Source organism: Argentina silus (genome assembly GCF_951799395.1).
Source record: "Argentina silus genome assembly, chromosome: X".
NCBI lineage: Eukaryota > Metazoa > Chordata > Actinopteri > Argentiniformes > Argentinidae > Argentina > Argentina silus.
In genome coordinates, this window is record NC_139653.1 from 30512808 (window position 1) to 30530070 (window position 17263).

Consider the following 17263-nt stretch of genomic DNA (forward strand, 5'->3'; position numbering starts at 1 on the left):
AAATGTCCAAATGAAGCACTCATGTTTAGTATTTGGTCGACAATCCTTTGCATGCAATAATTGTCTAAAGTCTGAGATCCATTGACCCCACCTGACGCTGGGTATCTTCTCTGGTGATGCTCTGCCAGGCCTGTGCTGTAGGCATCTCAAGTTATTGTTTGTTTTGAGGACGTTTTGTCTGAAGTCTCCTCTTCAGCAAATGAAATGCATGTTCAATAGGATTTAAATCTGGAGATTGACTGGTCCAGTCAACAACAGTCCACTTTGGCCCTGAAAAACTCCTTAGTTACTATGGCAGTATGTTTTGGGTCATTGTCCTGCTGTATGATGAAGCGCTGTCCAGTGAGTTTGGAGGCATTTGCTTATACTTGGGCTGACAAGATATTTCTGTACATTTCACAATTCATCCTGCATCAGCAGTTACATCATCAATGATGATGACAGTGAGCCAGTTCCAGTGGAAGCCATGCATGCCCAAGCCATAACACTCCCTCCACCATATTTCACAGATGAGGTGGTATGCTGTGGATATTGGGCAGTTCCTTTTTTTCTCCACACTTGACTTTCATTGACTGCACAAATGGTGTGACGGAACACACTTGACGAACCAGAAACACCTGTCAAGCACATTACATTTGGGTACCCTGAAATAGGTTGATTTGTAGAGCTCTTTTTTTGCTCTTTTGGTGTAGTAAAGTGTCCCAGTACTTACACAAGCACTGTATTTGGGGGCTAAGCATGAAGTTGGTCATATATCAACAAAACGATACAGTGTACAATAAATGTGTCAAACCTTTACAAATCTTCGTGCTTGCTGGTATCTGTATTGGAATATAGAATTTTCTGAATATAGAATTAGCATTTGAATCAGACGCTTTCTCTGAAATGTAATCTGTTGTGGCATGTTTAGTAGTGGCTGATCTCTGAATTTACAGTTTATTTCTGGTATTAAAGGTGAATGTACTTATGCTGTTCATTACTGCCTTATGGGAGATGATCTCCTTTGGCAAAGCTGATATAAACAGTATGAACCAAGCATTTCCAAGTCTTCGCCAGCCCAGTGTCACTTCTACAAGGATCCTCTAACATTAGAAAGACCTCTGTGGGTGGAAAGAAGTTCAATTCTGGGAAGAGCAGGGGTGGAATCGAAACAGCTTCACATTTATCTGACATTGACAGCTGTGCTGACTTAATGAAGGTTTGTAATTAACATGGATTTCCGCTAATGTTCAGGGCTTTTGTCTGCTTAATGGAAATTATTAATCCCATTAGTTTGAGACTATCGGGCAGACTGAATTGAAACCCAAAGCCTTTCTTTCTGAGAGACAGACAAAAGAACAGCATAATATCATGGAATGTTTATAAACATTTTGTAAAATCTATGCACAAATGTTGTTTCTTTACTTTTTCAGTATAATATCATTTGAGTGTTGTCTCAAAGACTTTAGCATCACAACAGACCTATGAAATATCTTCAAGATGCTATAGTATACAATGATAGAGGGGGATTCTATCATACAGAGAGGTCTTAAGATACATTTGTTTTATATTTCCTCAGCCAGGTTAGCTAATTTGCATATCCTGTATACCCAGTGGTCCCTATTGTGTGTCCTTCCTGCCTTAGTGTCCTTGTCGGATATAGATTCTCTTCCTAATTTGAAGAATGTCTCCTGGCTGCAGTCTCCTTATGAATTTTCTGTGTGGCAAGATTTTGTCATGCTTTTATGAGTTTCTGCCTGCCAATTTCCATCATTCTCTCCACGATGACAGAGCTTAGTGCTGTAAATATGAATTCCAAACAACATGAGACAAATTAAAAAGCCAAGAGAACACTCCCCATTCCCATGATTCAGATTGTTTGGTTTGGGCAGAAATAGATTTTTTTTTTTTTTTCATAAAATATGATTATATTCATCCTCACTCCTGCAGCTCAAACTCAAAGAAGATGGGACTGAAATATGCATAAATGAAAGGACTGTACCACGGTCACTGAATGGACAACTAAGACGTGTCATGATCCTGTACTTTGAGTGGATCCCCAGCCTATAGCCAGCTGCTCACACACTACCCTCCAGTGTTTTGGAAACTGTGTTGAGCTCTTTAATTCTCATCTGTATATTTGTCAAGGTATTGATGTTTCATATTCAAGGTTTAATTTAGCATTTTAGTACTAAACTCTTAAAAAAGGCTCTAGTTAGTACTAAAAAAAGGCTTCTTCATTTGTCCATGAAGGGGAACCCTGTAAAGAACCCATTTGGGTTCCATCTAGAACCCCTTTTTTCCCAATAAGCAAACAAATGAGTAATAGAGTATTTACATATACAAGCCATTCATAAGACTAATGAAGCTGTTTCATTAATTATCAGCCTTGTTTCTAATAGCTTTGCGTTAATTTGGCGCAGTCCACGGATTTGAGGTAGGCTGAAAAGTTACCAGAGCTTGTATTGCAGGGAGGTCACAGCCTGTGATGGACTGGGCCGTTTTCAGCACTCTCTGCAGGGCTTTGCGGTCGTGAGCAGTGCAGCTGCCATACCAGGCGGTGATGCAGTTGGACAGGATGGTCTCAATGGTGTACCTGTAAAAGTTTGTGAGGATCGGGGGGACATGCCAAATTTCCTCAGCCGCCTGAGGAAAAACAGAAGCTGGCGTGCTGACTTGATGACTGTGTGGGTGTGGTGTGACCATGTTAGATCCTTAGTGATGTGGGCACCAAGAAACCTGAAGCTGTTGACTCTCTCCACCTCAGCTCCTTCGATGTGGATGGGGGTAAGTGTTTCTTCCTGAAGTCCACAATCAGCTCCTTGGTTTTGCTGACATTGAGAGAGAGATTATTATCCCGGCACCAGTCTGCCAGGACATTTATCTGATCCCTATAGGCTGTCTCGTTGTTGGAGATCAGGCCAACCATGGTGGTGTCATCAGCAAACTTTATGATGATGTTGGAGCTGTGCATGGCCACAGGGAGTACAGCAGGGGACTGAGCACACAGCCCTGGGAGAATTTACATGGGAATAGACCCCCAGGAGTAAGCCAAGGAAAAACTCAGAGGAAGATACCTTGACAGGAACCAGACTCCAGGGGGACCCATCCTCCTCTGGCTGATCAGGTGCTGAACAGTAAACTAATGTGGTGTGGTGCAAGAGTTCAGGGGTCCATAGTGAAGGGCAGCTTACTGGTGGGACCCGGGTGGGATGGCAAGGACCAGGATATAGGGTGGACTAGACTCAGCCTGGATGAATTCAGAAATTGGAGTATAGTTTTGAGGGGCTCAGAGCCCCTTGGACAGATAAGCACAAAGTGGACAACACAAGATTAGAGGTTGTTGCAAACTGAAAAACTGATACATTAAACAGTTTCAGTGCAGTTTTAGTATCAGCTTGCAGGGGTATATGCACAGCGGTAATGATGACACAACAATTCTTGTGCAGATAGAAGGGTCTGCATTTTATCATCAAGTATTCCAGGTTGGGGCTACGGAGGGTAGACAAATCTCAATGTCTGTGCATCAGTTGTTTATCATAAAGCATACACCGCTTCCCCTTACCGGAATCTAGAGTCCTGTCCTGCCGGTGTAATGAGTAGCCATCAATAACAATGGCGGAGTTAGGAACTGCAGTAGTAAACCAGGTCTCTGTAAAGATGAGGGCACTGCATGCTTTAATTTCCTGCTGGAGAGTAATCCATTCTTATACTGTTGGGGATGCTGTGGTCCTATGCTACTATCAGGTAAAATAGTGTTGGTGTTTGAATAATTCAATGGTTGTTTCTGCATTTGCCAGTGATGAGAAACCCTTGTGGACTGCATTGTTTTGCCCAGTGTATTTAAATATGTCAACTGTCTTCAAACCTTTGCCATTGAATGCATGTGGCATTACAGCGTATTAGGGGGCAGTTTCCATGGATTAATAAAATGTCTTATTCTCCTCCTCCTCCTGATTAACCCCTTAATGATCATCATTAATTAATATTCATAGAGTACAGTAAGCTTAACTAATGTACCATAAATAACTCAAGTATGTTTTTATCTGATATGCAAACATTTTATATTTGAAACATTGTATTGTACTGTAGATTTAATTATTTGTCCAAGCGCAAGGTTTTCCTTTTGTTCCCCTTTGTTAGTTTCCTCTTGCACTGCATTCTGTGGATCAGTGAAAGTAAGATATCATGTTGACATGCTATTAATATGATTCTGTAGGCTATAATACATACAACTCACAACTGTCAATTATATTTTCACTGTCTTACTGCCTGTATCCAGCAAGTCATTTGTCGTTGCCCACACTGTCTGTATTTTTACTTTTATTTTTCACCCCTGTACAGTGTATCATGTCTCTTAGTTTGCTACAAATGAATCATTTTCATATACAGTGCCCTCCATAAGTGTTGGAAAGAGGAAGCAGTTTGTCTTATTTTAGCTGTATACTCCAACAGTTTGGATTTGAAATCAAACTAGTAATGAAATTACTATGCAGTTAAAGTAGAGATTCTCAACTTTAATTCAATGTATTTTTATTTTCACCATTTAGAAATTACAACCGTTTTTATACATAGTCCCCCTATGTCAGGGCACCAAAGTATTGGAAAATTGACTTGACAGGTGTTTCTGATTAGTCAGGTGGGTTCCATCACATAATTTGTGCAGGCATATGTCAATGTCTAGTATTGATTCTAGGCATTGCATTTGCCTTTGGAGTCTGACATTGGTGTATGTCAATTTGAGGACCAAAGGGACATCAGTGAAAGTCAAGGAATCCATTATGTGGCTGAAATATCAGAAAAATCATTCGACTGGCCATCACTTTCACTCATGCAATTTAAGCATACAATACTTTGAAACCATGGAAGGTAAAATCACATCAACAAAAACATATAACTCTCTATTTTCACATTTGAATGGTTCAAAAAACATATCATGTTGTCATAGGAAAAATGTGAGGGTTTTCATGTAATGATGATACTGCACCAAAGTTTCATTTCCGCCATCTGGACTATAGCGTCTATCTTCCAGTTTTTCAGATGTCTCAACGAGTTCAAAACAAAAATGAGTAACAGATAAGCAAGAGGAATAGTCAACCTTGTAATTTAAATTATTGTTGTATGCCTCAGAAATAGCAAAATAGCTCAAATGTGTCACTACATGAAGGCAACTAGCTACCGGCGGTAGCTAGTGCTGCCTATCTAGCTGCAGAAATAAACAAAAGGGATCAAACTATACATTTGCCAATGACAGCAAAATGCAGATGAAAACCAAGACAAGATTACTGTGCATTTGGCAATTCATGTCCATTCGTTTTTCATATTAGAGGCAATAATCCAGTGTGGTGTGTAATCCAGGGATGTGAGTGTAGGTAGGTAATTAAGGTGAGAACCATACTTTAGCTGGGTAGCTAGTTAATGTTTTAATCCGTAGATTAAACTTTGGCAAGTTTTTTTTACGTAATGTCCAATTGATGGTATCAATAATTACTAGACTGCCAGGTTTATGTCTTGTTTTTTTTTTAGTAGTAATGAGTTGTATTGCTGTCCCATTGATAGCCATACAATCTGATAGGGTGGTTAGGATTTATGACAAATTGTCAAGGGGAATCCTATTCCTAATCCTTTTATTATTAAAATAATGTTTAGCCTCTCATCTTAAAAATAAATGAACTTGTAATTAACATGTATATTATCATCATATATTGTCTATTGTTTATCTGTTATATAATAACTCATATATTTTGAGTTATTCATTATTTCAGACATTAGAGAAATATACACTCACCGGCCACTTTATTAGGTACACCTGTTCAACTGCTCATTAACGCAAATATCTAATCAGCCAATCACATGGCAGCAACTCAATGCACTGTACTCCAATGGCCTCCACAGTCACCAGATCTCAATCCAATAGAGCACCTTTGGGATGTGGTGGAACGGGAGATACACATCATGGATGTGCAGCTGACAAATCTGCAACAACTGCGTGATGCTATCATGTCAATATGGACCAAAATCTCTGAGGAATGTTTCCAGCACCTTGTTAAATCTATGCCACAAAGAATTAAGGCAGTTCTGAAGGCAAAAGGGGGTCCAACCCGGTACTAGCAAGATAGATAGATAGATAGATAGATAGATAGATAGATAGATAGAAACTTTATTTATCCCAGGGGGAAATTAAAAAAAAAAATTGTTTTGTTTTTTGATAGATAGAAACTTTATTTATCCCAGGGGGAAATTCAGCAAGGTGATAGAAGATAGATAGAAACTTTATTTATCCCAGGGGGAAACTCAGCAAGGTGTACCTAATAAAGTGGCCGGTGAGTGTAATACGTTTAGGCAAAAACCCAGTAAGCTGCAGGTATGTTCTAGAATTCTATTGGGGTCTAAAGAAAAAAAGCACTAGTGAGCTCAGCAATTGCAGGCTGGGAGGCCAAGGAAGACTTCTACAGTAGATGACCGAAAAATGCTCACCATAATTAAGAAAAAACCCAAAACAACTGTCCCACAGATCAGGAACACTCTCCAGTGGGTAGGCGTGAATGTGTCAGAGACTACCATCCGCAGAATACATAACCAGCCGAACTACAGAGGCTCCACTGCACGGTGCAAACCACTAGTTATCCTCAAAAAGGATGGTCAGGATACAGTTTGCTAAAAAAGTACCTGAAGAGGTCTGGAAAACGGTCTTGTGGACAGATAAGACGAACATTATCATGTACCAGAGTGTTTTCACCTCATCTGTGAAACATGGTGGATGGGGTGCTATAGTGGCAGCATGTATAGCTGCCACAAGAACCGGCTAACTTGTCTTAATTGATGATGTTAGCAGCAGCAGAAGCAGTATTCTGAAGTGTACCGAAACATTCTGTCTGCCAAACATACTGCCATAGCAACCAAGGAGTTTTTCAGGGCAAAGTTCTTGACTGGCCAAGTCAATCTTCAGATTTAAATCCAATTGAACATGCATTTCATTTCCTGATGATACGATTTTAGGCAAAAAATTCTCAAAACAAACAACAACCGAAGAGGATTGTTGACCAAATACTAAACATGACTACTTTATTTGGACATTATATGATTTTTCCCCAATATTTTTGGAGCCCTGAAATAGGAGGAGTATGTTTAAAACATATTGTGCTTTCTAGATGGTGAACCCAATCTGAAAAAAGAACATTGAATTAAAGTTGGAATATACTGTAGTCTATACTGTTGGAGTGTAGAGCTAACAGAAGAATAAATGCTTTCTCTTTCCAATGTTTATGGAGAGCATTGTAGGTGTCACATCATTGTTGTAAAGTTTGGGAATGGCGTGCTCATCTTAATATTGACAACATCTTCGGGTGCAGGGTAAAAATAACTTATTTATGAAGTAAAACACATATACTCACTATAAATAGTCTACTCTTTAGATATTTTTCCACACTGGAAAAAGGTTTATGGTCAAAGGAAGAATAACATGTAAAATGTGTGGCTTATGTAATGTCTGTGTGGGTCCTATTATGTTGGTAAAACCAAGACGGAATGAAAAGTAAGGAACACAAAAGCAATATCAGAAATCATGATGATAAGTCCCCATTACTCTCTTATTTTGTTTCATTATTATTATTATTATTTATTTTTTTATTCTTATTACTGACATGTAATGTTATGATGTATTTTGCTCTATTTACATGTTATATATTACTTTATTGTGAAGCACTTGTGTACATTTATGAATGTGACATCATTTCTAAATATGAATGACTAGAATAACAACAAAGAATGATTAAACAGAAACAATGCTTTGCTCCATTGATTTTATTTTGTAAAATGTGTTGTCACACATGTTAATGAGCGCTTGGCTCATGTATATATTACACATTTGTTCATGCTGAGTGACAACTACATGAGTTCCTGTCCAGTAGTAAACCTTGTTAACATTAACAAATAGCAGTACAAACCATGTATTTGTAAATAATTTTTGCAGTTATTGCAATGTTTAAGAATGGTTTGTTTAATGTATTACTTCATCATTTGTTCATCTTAACTACTTCATTCATTAATGTCAATGAATGTACCCTTATCAGATGGTGTTAGTTTTGCTAGTTGGGGTAGCAGACAGGTACAGAAGTAAACAAACCATGTAGAACCCTTTTGGATTCCATGTTGAACCCTTTCCACAGAGGGTTCTAAATGGAACCAAAACTACATTTCTCAGAGTATATGAGCATCATCTCAGAATCCTTCTCTATGCATGAGATGGACAAGATGGGTGTTTATGAAGAGTACAGAGACTTATTTTAGTTGTATTAGATTTGTTTTACCTCTCCATTAAACGTATGTCTTTCAAGTGGACAGCTATGTGGTATGCTTGTCTTGTTTTGAAAGCTTTTTGCATTCTGTTTATTGAATGCAGTCAGTCATTGTCAAGGTTTGTCATACAGTTTCTTGAGGACTGTGCATGATTTATGTTTCTTGCATAATAACATTCCCTTTGAATACAAAGATATGCCTGCTCATAACAAAAGTAAATACATCTACAGTGCCCTGCAAGTAATGGGACCGTGAAGCATTTGTTCTTCTTTTGGCTCTGCATTCCAAAGGTTGGCCTTATGAAGGTTACTATGAGGTTAAAGTATAGATCATTAGCTTTTATTTGATGGTATTAGTGTACATATTGGTTTCACCATTCAGAAATAACAGCACTTTTTGGACATAGTCCCCCTATTTTAGGCCACCAAAAGTGATGGGACAGATTTATTATATGTCAAAATTAAGCACCCACCTTTGCATGCAATAAGTCTGCATCATCAAGTTCCCCCCAATTTCATAAGCTTATTTGTCAGTGATATGATTTCCAGGCTCCTTGGAATATTTCCTATTAAAATATTTTGGTAAATATTTGTTAAGTGTGACAATGCTTCTTTGAACACATTTTCTGTGGGGTTTTTTTATGTTCCTGTGTACAAATGAAAAAGTAAAAAGTAGTGACTACAGAGTACTGAATACATTTTGAGCCATGCATTCAGTATTCAGTATGTATTATTATTATTCAGGTATTCTATACAACCCTGATAACAGCACACCTCATTGTTGATTATCCCTTACTTAAATATTCTACTGAGCTTTGATGACAGCGGCTGAATTTCAATTTAAAATGAAACACTACTACCCAATTAGCTTAGTCCTTATCTTTGCTGATAGTATCTATGTAGTATGTACTGTATTTGAGATAGGCTTATTTAATGGTATCAGGAAATCAGCTTAATTAATGAATTTAGATTATTTAGAAATTGATTGATCTTGTTTAGATGGGGAATTACATTGATTTAGCCCTTTTCCTGCTAAGTCTCACTGCAAATACTATTTTTAAGTTGCCAAAGTCAAGTTTACACAACAAATAGGAATGTTGCACTTGAGTTTACAGTAAATGAATGAATACATGTGTCCTCTGACCATCTTTTTACTGGAGTAATTTTTTTTAATCTATTTAGATCTAAATGTAACTTATAAGTTAGTGTTTTGTAGTCCTAAATGAATAATATGAAAATACAGTATGTGACTTTCTCTCTCCTGAACCATTTTTATCTCAACTGTTTAAACATGCATTTGTTTTTCATACCTGCATTGATTTTTGTGTCCTTCTTGACAGGATTATGTTGTTACAGAACAACACTCTGAGAATCGTTAACTCCAGCCGAGCGGATGAGGGGAACTATGTGTGCCGGGCAGAGAATCAGTTTGGCTCAGCGGAGATGACTGCCATGCTGTGGGTAAAAGGTAAGTGATGCCCAAGGGACCTTTATTTTCTGCCAAATTAGTGCAAGTCAGCCACCAGTAAACAGTTCCCAATGTCGTTATTCCCACCTTTGCTCGGATGCTGGGGGACGCTAGTGGAATTTATTGTGGTTGCTCAACCATAAAGTAAGGGTTTTCACATTCAAGAACCATTTCACAAGGGCACACTTTGACAGTGTAAGGACTAACTGATAGGCGCAGCATCCACAGTCAATTTCAAACGAGCCATGAATGTTTGTATGACAAAGGTAAGTGTTTTGCTCCATGTCACAGTTAGTATTCATGCTTTGTGTGATAATGTCACCTCAAGTTTCAGTTCAGCTGCTTGGTAATTGCCTTAGTTTGGTCTGTCCTAAGATGACAGTGTAGCAGCTTTGTGCTTCCAGAGGCAATGCGTGTGGAGCTCAGTCCCATCAGAGTGGAGGTGACAGTGGGAGAGAGTGTGGTCCTGAGCTGCAAGGCAACACATGACCCATCACTGGACATGGCTTTCCAGTGGCTCCTCAACCAGCAACCCCTCAACTTTCAACAGGAAAGTGGCCATTTCGAAAACATCCAAACCGTACGTAACTCTATTTATTTATAATGGTTCTGTTGATTAATTTGATCTTTGTGATGGTTATATGCTCAGCAGCAGTATAGAGATAGAGTAAAGCATTGAGCATTAGGATTGAGTAAGCCATAATACTTAATTTGTATACCATACTTTATGCCATACCATACTTTATACCATATTTTGCTATTTTGGTTAGTTCCAGTTGCATACTGTATGACTAATGGCATTTCTCTACAATCACCCTTTCTCAGGCATCATTGTGGTTTGTGGGTAGCTTTACTGATTTTAGGCATGGCTCATTACACTAAAGTCTTGTTAAACTTGAATGAGAATCAATCCCCTCAATGGTCATGCAACCCCAGATGTCATCATGATTAAAGAGCTGCAGTGAATCACACAATCATGTTTATTAAAGTCTATAAGGAGTGACAGATAACACAGAGCAAATGTTAGTGCTCTGGTGTGATTTATCCCCACTGAAGCACAACACATGTCGGACAACATCCAGCACTGACCAAGGTTGCCTGGTCACATTCAAGACTTCTTCCCCTTCTCTTTTATTGGCCTCTACTGAATGGTGCATCTGAAATTGACATTTTATCTTCAAATTAAAAACTGTCCTTCTCTTTGAGAGAGGAATGAGAAGAGAGATTGAAACCTTTCATTGCATTAAATTAGGGAAATAAGGAAGTAAACACAATCTTCAACTATTGATTTAGAGGGAGTGATGGGGGAAATAACAACCACAATCACACACGCCCATACACATACACGCACAGACATGCACAGACATGCACATACAGGAAATCATTCCTCTCTTAATTGGGATGAATCTCCTTTGGTTTCTGAGCTGATGCAGTTGACTTCATACAGGACCAACTCACACCTCTCAATATCATATTAGAGGCATATGTGCCTCTCCCTTCAGGCAAAAGCTTTAATATTGTTACTTTTATATCAGCACTTATCATTGCAGTTACAGTATGAAGGACTCACTGAGTTGAATGATTGGGATACTCAAGTCTAAAAAATTGGCAGATTAGATGCTTGATTGGTGTCTGAGAAGCAAATGTAGAGGATCTAATGCAAGCGAGAGAACATATATTGTACAGTATAGAAAGATATAGGTTGTTTGACTCAGAATTATGTATTATTCTATTTTATATTCAGTCACATCACATTCCTTGAATTGTGAAGTACAGTGCTTTAGAAATCACTTAAAGGAGCAGGGCATAAGTCTGTTGTAAATATGCCAACTCTGGCCACCACAGCGAAATGCAATTTGAAGTTCCAAACAATATTCTCCCTAATAATTATATAACCCATGTAATGGACCTGCAGTGTGGGACATAAGCTGTTGTGTTTCTGCATGCACGCACGATTCAAAGAGGCAATCACCAGAGACAGAAAGGCAAAAATCAGTGAGTCCACTCCCCTAGAACACCCCTGGCCAGTAATAACATGTCAGTGTCAGCTAGGACATTTTAGAAAGCACTTTTCGGGACCAAAACAGCGTTCATAAATGAAACATTTCTTTCAAGGGATCTCATTCCCTGATCGCTACCGATTAAACATAGTCATTACCACCACAAGGACGTTTTTAGAAAGCTTGAATGTTACATATTACACCTTTGAACTCCAAAGAGAACTGCTGGTACAGTCACCAAGAAGACAAGCAGGATCCACAGGAAACTACGGTTGGTACCACTATGGATGACAATATTATAGGCCAGTCTAAAATATATGCTTGTGATTCTATTTGATGTCATAGCTACACTGATGCACAGTTACGTTAAATCTATATTTTTTTTACCCTGAAAAAACTAACACCCCTTTTATTTATTCAGACAAAAACATGTTGACAAAGCTGCTTGTGAATCAGTATCTGATGTCAGTCGCTTCTTTTTCCCCTGCCTCTATAAACCATCAGTACAGAGGGGCAAATTATAAGGATGATGATCATTAAGAAAGATCAGAGCAATATGTCAATAGAAATACTCCAGAAGCTCTGGTCATATCACTGTCTCTGCCATCGTCTAAAGTGAGAAGTTGAAAAAATGACATTCACATCCTCCTCTGTTCTGAGTAAGCACCTTAGCACTAGAGAGCCGAAGGCATTTGCAGTGACAATGCTCTACAGGCCCAGAGGAGTCCTGGCTGATTCCTGGGCTGTAATTTTAATCAGGTTCCGTGCTAAACAGCTGCCTGTAGACCTTGAATTATTCCAAGTCTTGCCTTAGGCGTTTCTCATTTCAAGAGAGAGAAAAAAAAGTATGGAGGAGTGGAGGAAAGTAATAGCAAGCAAGTACCTGAATTAAACAATAATCTCCTAAATTGCATGAGCCTGTACAAGATGTAGAAGAATCACATTTCGTAGGTGTCAATTGCTCTTTGGTTGGATTTTCCCTAACTTTCTTTTTCTGTTTTGCATTCCCATTTGTCATGCAGCAGTCCTCAACAGTGGATCTCATGATCAGGAGCATTCTGCTGAAGCATGCTGGGAAGTATGGTTGCCGGGCACAGACCAGTGCTGACACAGTGTTTGCGGAGGCTGAACTTCTCGTTAGAGGTGAGCTCATTATCCATTTATGGTCTCAGTAGCACTCAGTAGCATACTTTAGCACTAAACCATATTTGACATGGTTTACCGCTTGTGGCATCATGGATTTAACACCTCAGGATCTGTGCACGAAGAGGACAGAGGAGGGAGAACTAAGCAATTTCAAAAATAGACTGAAAAATACTGCCCATTGGAATGGCCCAGCAGGTCACAGCTTTATCTCCTAGGAGAAGCTCATTTTGTGCATTGCTCTGTTTTGGGAGATGGCTCTCTGAGTACACAGTGTATGGTATGAATTCCGCATGCTGTATTCTCATGGATTTTAATATCTTATTACTCTACACCAGAGCTCACTGTCTTAACACAATGTATGAGAATCAAATTGAGCTCAATGAATCCTAATGACTTCAATATTGTATTAACTCAGTTGCGTGAGGTACATATACCCCTATATGTATAGGTACATATATCCTGTTTAAATGACTGATGCAGAGCCCTTTAAATTCAGACAGGAAAGCTTATTTCTTGGTGTTCAGCCAGACTTAAAACAGGGGCCCCTTCTGCTGTTCCCATAGTGACACGGAATGCATATTAATGTCCTCAAATGCAAATGTACCTTTCAATGCAACCTTTTAATGGACCCTTCTTGGGGACACAGAACATTGGTTTTCATTGGGAGTACCAGCTGTCAGCTTTTCATTTACAGATGTTCCCCCTAGAGTCCTCAGACGTTTGCTGCACTTGCAGATTACATTTACTTCTGAAGGCTGAGGTAAACATATGTTTGGCTGTATTAAACAGAAGAAGGTCTACCACACAATCATGCTCAACAGAGCTGGCATAGTGCCTCTGAAAAGTAAAAAAAATAAAAGCTTCTGTATTCCTTAATCAGCATGAAATCCCTGGCAAGAGATCTGTGTTGTCCCAAATCCTGGTTCGGTTAAGTACGTGTTTGTGTGCTTGTTTGTTTGTGCCAAGATTACAACAGGGAATTAGGGTTATGCACAGAGTTCCATGGTTCCCTGTATGCTTGCGTGATTGCATGCATTGGTTTAACAGCAACAATGCGTGATAAAGTCATGGTAATGTGAACTAACTAATTTAGTATTCATTTAAACAGCAGACAAGATTGTGCAGCTTTTCTTGTGTCTGGGCATGTGCAGTGAAGACCTGCATCAGGTGTCCAGCTGTTTAAGTGTGTAATTCAGTCTCTCTGTCTCGTGACCTTCTTCCCGCTAGGTCCCCCAGGACCCCCTGGAGTAGTGATAGTGGAGGAGATCACTGACACCACAGCCACTCTGTCCTGGAGTCGTGGCGTGGACAACCACAGTCCTATCAGCACCTATAATTTACAGGCCCGCAGCCCATTTTCATTAGGCTGGCAGACTGTGAGAACAGGTAATCAATATGGAGCAACATGCAACCTCTGGATCTAAAGGGTGGGGTGGAGGTCTACTTAGGAATATGAATCCTGAAGGGCCTTTCCAGCAGTGGCACCGAACTAACCAGCACAAGGTCACTGTTAAAAGAAACAGAATCCATAATGGGATCTACAGGTGTTGCTATACCACGCAATTACTTTGATATCTTAATGTTTTTTCATTCCTGAAATTTCCTGCATCGAGAGTGGAAATGTTGTCCTCATTTCAACTGTCATTTAATGTTTGAACTTGGCTGTTGTTCAATAGAGCCTAATGAAAAGTCTGTTGAGCTCAAATTAAATGTCAGTAGTTAAAATTACATGCAGAGTTAAATCAAAGGTTACTGGAAAATTAACCTCTCCTTACAAAGCTGATTTCTGCTCATCCAGTATGAGGTGCAAGTAAGAATGTACCCAGACTTGATTAGACTGTCAGAAGTTAAATGGCTTTCTTTGGCGTACCTTGACAGCAATACCATCTATTATTATCCTTTAACACTAGTCGTCCCAACAGAGGTCCATAGGAGCGATGTGACACTTTATAATAAAATAACTGCCTTTGTGAAACCCATGTCCCCCTCCTTCACTGCCTTTTTTTTTGTAACATAATCGCGTTGTTACAATTTTAAAATTATAGAAAAAAATTGGGAAGCATATTCATGACAACCACACGTGTTACCCGTGAACGTCTGAAGAACCAGAATAACGGCACACACAGAGAGAGTAGAATAGTCAGAAAGCGTATTTAATGATAATGATAATAATAATAATAATAATAGGGAGAGGGGTAAGGGAAAGAAGGATAATCAAAAGGGGTCGTCAGGGTCCGGTCCAGGGTTTGGCAGTGGGAGGTCCAATAGCGGAGAGAGGTCGGTGGGAGAGGGATGATCCAGGAGAGAGTCGTCGGGGTCCAGTCCAGGGTTCCGTAGCAGGAGATCCAGTAGTACAGAGGGGTAGGGGTAGGTCTGTGGCATAACGAGGGAGTCCAAGGGAATACAAAGGTTCTGGGGAGGCACAGGAGAACACGGTGAAACACAAACAAACACAAGGAACACGGGAGGATATCAAATGGCTTGAAGCGTAATGCAGGTTACTGCGAAGGTTACCATAGACACAGTACGTTCTGGCACTGGAGTGGAGACTGGGCAGGGTTCTGAGTGGAGATAGGAAACAGGTGCACCATCGACTGGGAGGTGGACGCTCCAGCGATGATCGCTGGGGCCTCAAGGTGGTGCCAGAGGGTAGGTTAGGGAGAGGGACCGTAACAACATGTTCTTTGTTAGTCAACATGCCCCTCAACATAGTTTCACCCTCATCAAAACTGACCTTACAGTTATGAATGGCTTACTCATTTCAACCATAATGGCGATATCAACAACATAGACAGACAGACAATAACAGTTATTGTCATGATCAAAGTGATAACATGCCCGGATTGGCCAGGCCCGGATTGGCCATCGGGAGTATCAGGAGAATTCCTGATGGGCCGGTCTGTTTTGGGCTGGTGTGGGATTTTTTAAATTTTTATTATTGTTATTTTTTTTATTAAACATTAGCCTTGCAGCTGTCAATACCTCAAATTAAAGAGATTCTGGCTAACGTTTGTTTTCAGGTCTCTATCTCTTTCTCTCTCTGTCTCACAAATGGGCTGGTTAGGATGACAATGGGCCACCGGTATCCATAGCAGCACCAAGCACAGTCAGTCAGGGCAAATTCAATCGTGAGGGGAAGATAAGCAGCCCCTCCCAGTTTGAATTGGCCCTGGTTTGTCTCAGCCACTCAAGTTTATAAACGGTGCTGTTGCCGCAAATAGAGAAAGGGTGGTGCTGAAAAAGTAAGTCCCTTGAGGAAAATGCTGCCAATTTTGGCATATTAATGGAATGATCATGTTGTTTGACGCTTGGCCTTATGATATGAGTGTTGTTCATTTAGCAAAACTGTTTTAATGATAATTACATTTTTAGTGACATGCACACATTTTTGGGGGGTTAGGTTAGGTCTGTGTGATTCTCCTATGCTGAGCTGTGTATGCAACAGTGTGTGTGTGTGTGTGTGTGTGTGTGTGTGTGTGTGTGTGTGTGTGTGTGTGTGTGTGTGTGTGTGTGCGTGCGTAATGAATGTTTGAAATTGCCAACTTTGAAAGACCATAGCTCCCACACCCTATGACCTACTCTCCAAATGTGGTGCATAGGTCCCACTTATCATGATGAACAAAAAAGCATCTAGGACCATCAAGGTCCGTCATAATGGAATTCTGAATTTTGGGAAAAACAGTTATTGACCTATCTGCACCAAACTTTGTATGTAGCATCAATGGACTGAGGTGCTGACAGGATCCATTTTGTTTACCGTTTGAACGAACAGCATGGCTGCTATTAATTAGTGAATTGTCCGGGGGGCGTGGTCTCTCTCATTAATGGTTATAAGTCAAAGACAATTAATCCTATTATGATTAAACTTGGTACGAAGGTCCATTAGGTTCAGAGGGCCACATGCAAATCAACCAAAAGGGGGCACCATGAATACCATTTTTTAATATCTCTTGATGTGGTTCACCAAATGTCATGAAATGTGCAGCTGCTTGCAGCTTTAAGTTGTTGTTGTTGTTATTATTATGAGGCAACAGGAATGGTAATTGTGTGTTTGGTCTCAAACGGGTGCTGGGCCACACTCTGGGTACTTTCATTAGTAATGAGGGTCTTCTGGTGTTAATGTCAGAGGATGATGGCTCATCAAGTATCAAGTGTGTAATCTATCCACATGCTGTGTATGGATAAGAATAATAGCAAAGTTTAGGGCTTGATAATGATTCATCCCTGTACATAGATGAATTACCTATTTCATGTACTCTTCTTACATTATGCCTTTTCAACAACATTAAAAGTGATAAAACACAATTAGGGTCTCTGTGATGCATGGTAAATGGTGAACTTCATGAATTGCATAAGGGCTTTTAGCTCCCTTT

At 39.7% G+C, this 17263-nt stretch overlaps 1 protein-coding gene across 1 annotated transcript in view; it reads left to right on the forward strand.

Annotated features, from left to right (window-relative positions):
• The window catches only part of cntn5 (contactin 5), a gene marked incomplete at its 3' end in the record, with an annotated part of 142834 nt that overhangs the window by 99144 nt on the left and 26427 nt on the right, over positions 1-17263 (forward strand). The window contains exons 12-15 of the mRNA XM_083695117.1: positions 9617-9744; positions 10149-10324; positions 12767-12887; positions 14118-14276. Of these exons, the coding sequence (XP_083551243.1) occupies positions 9617-9744; positions 10149-10324; positions 12767-12887; positions 14118-14276 (584 nt within the window). The remainder of the gene's footprint in view (positions 1-9616; positions 9745-10148; positions 10325-12766; positions 12888-14117; positions 14277-17263) is intronic.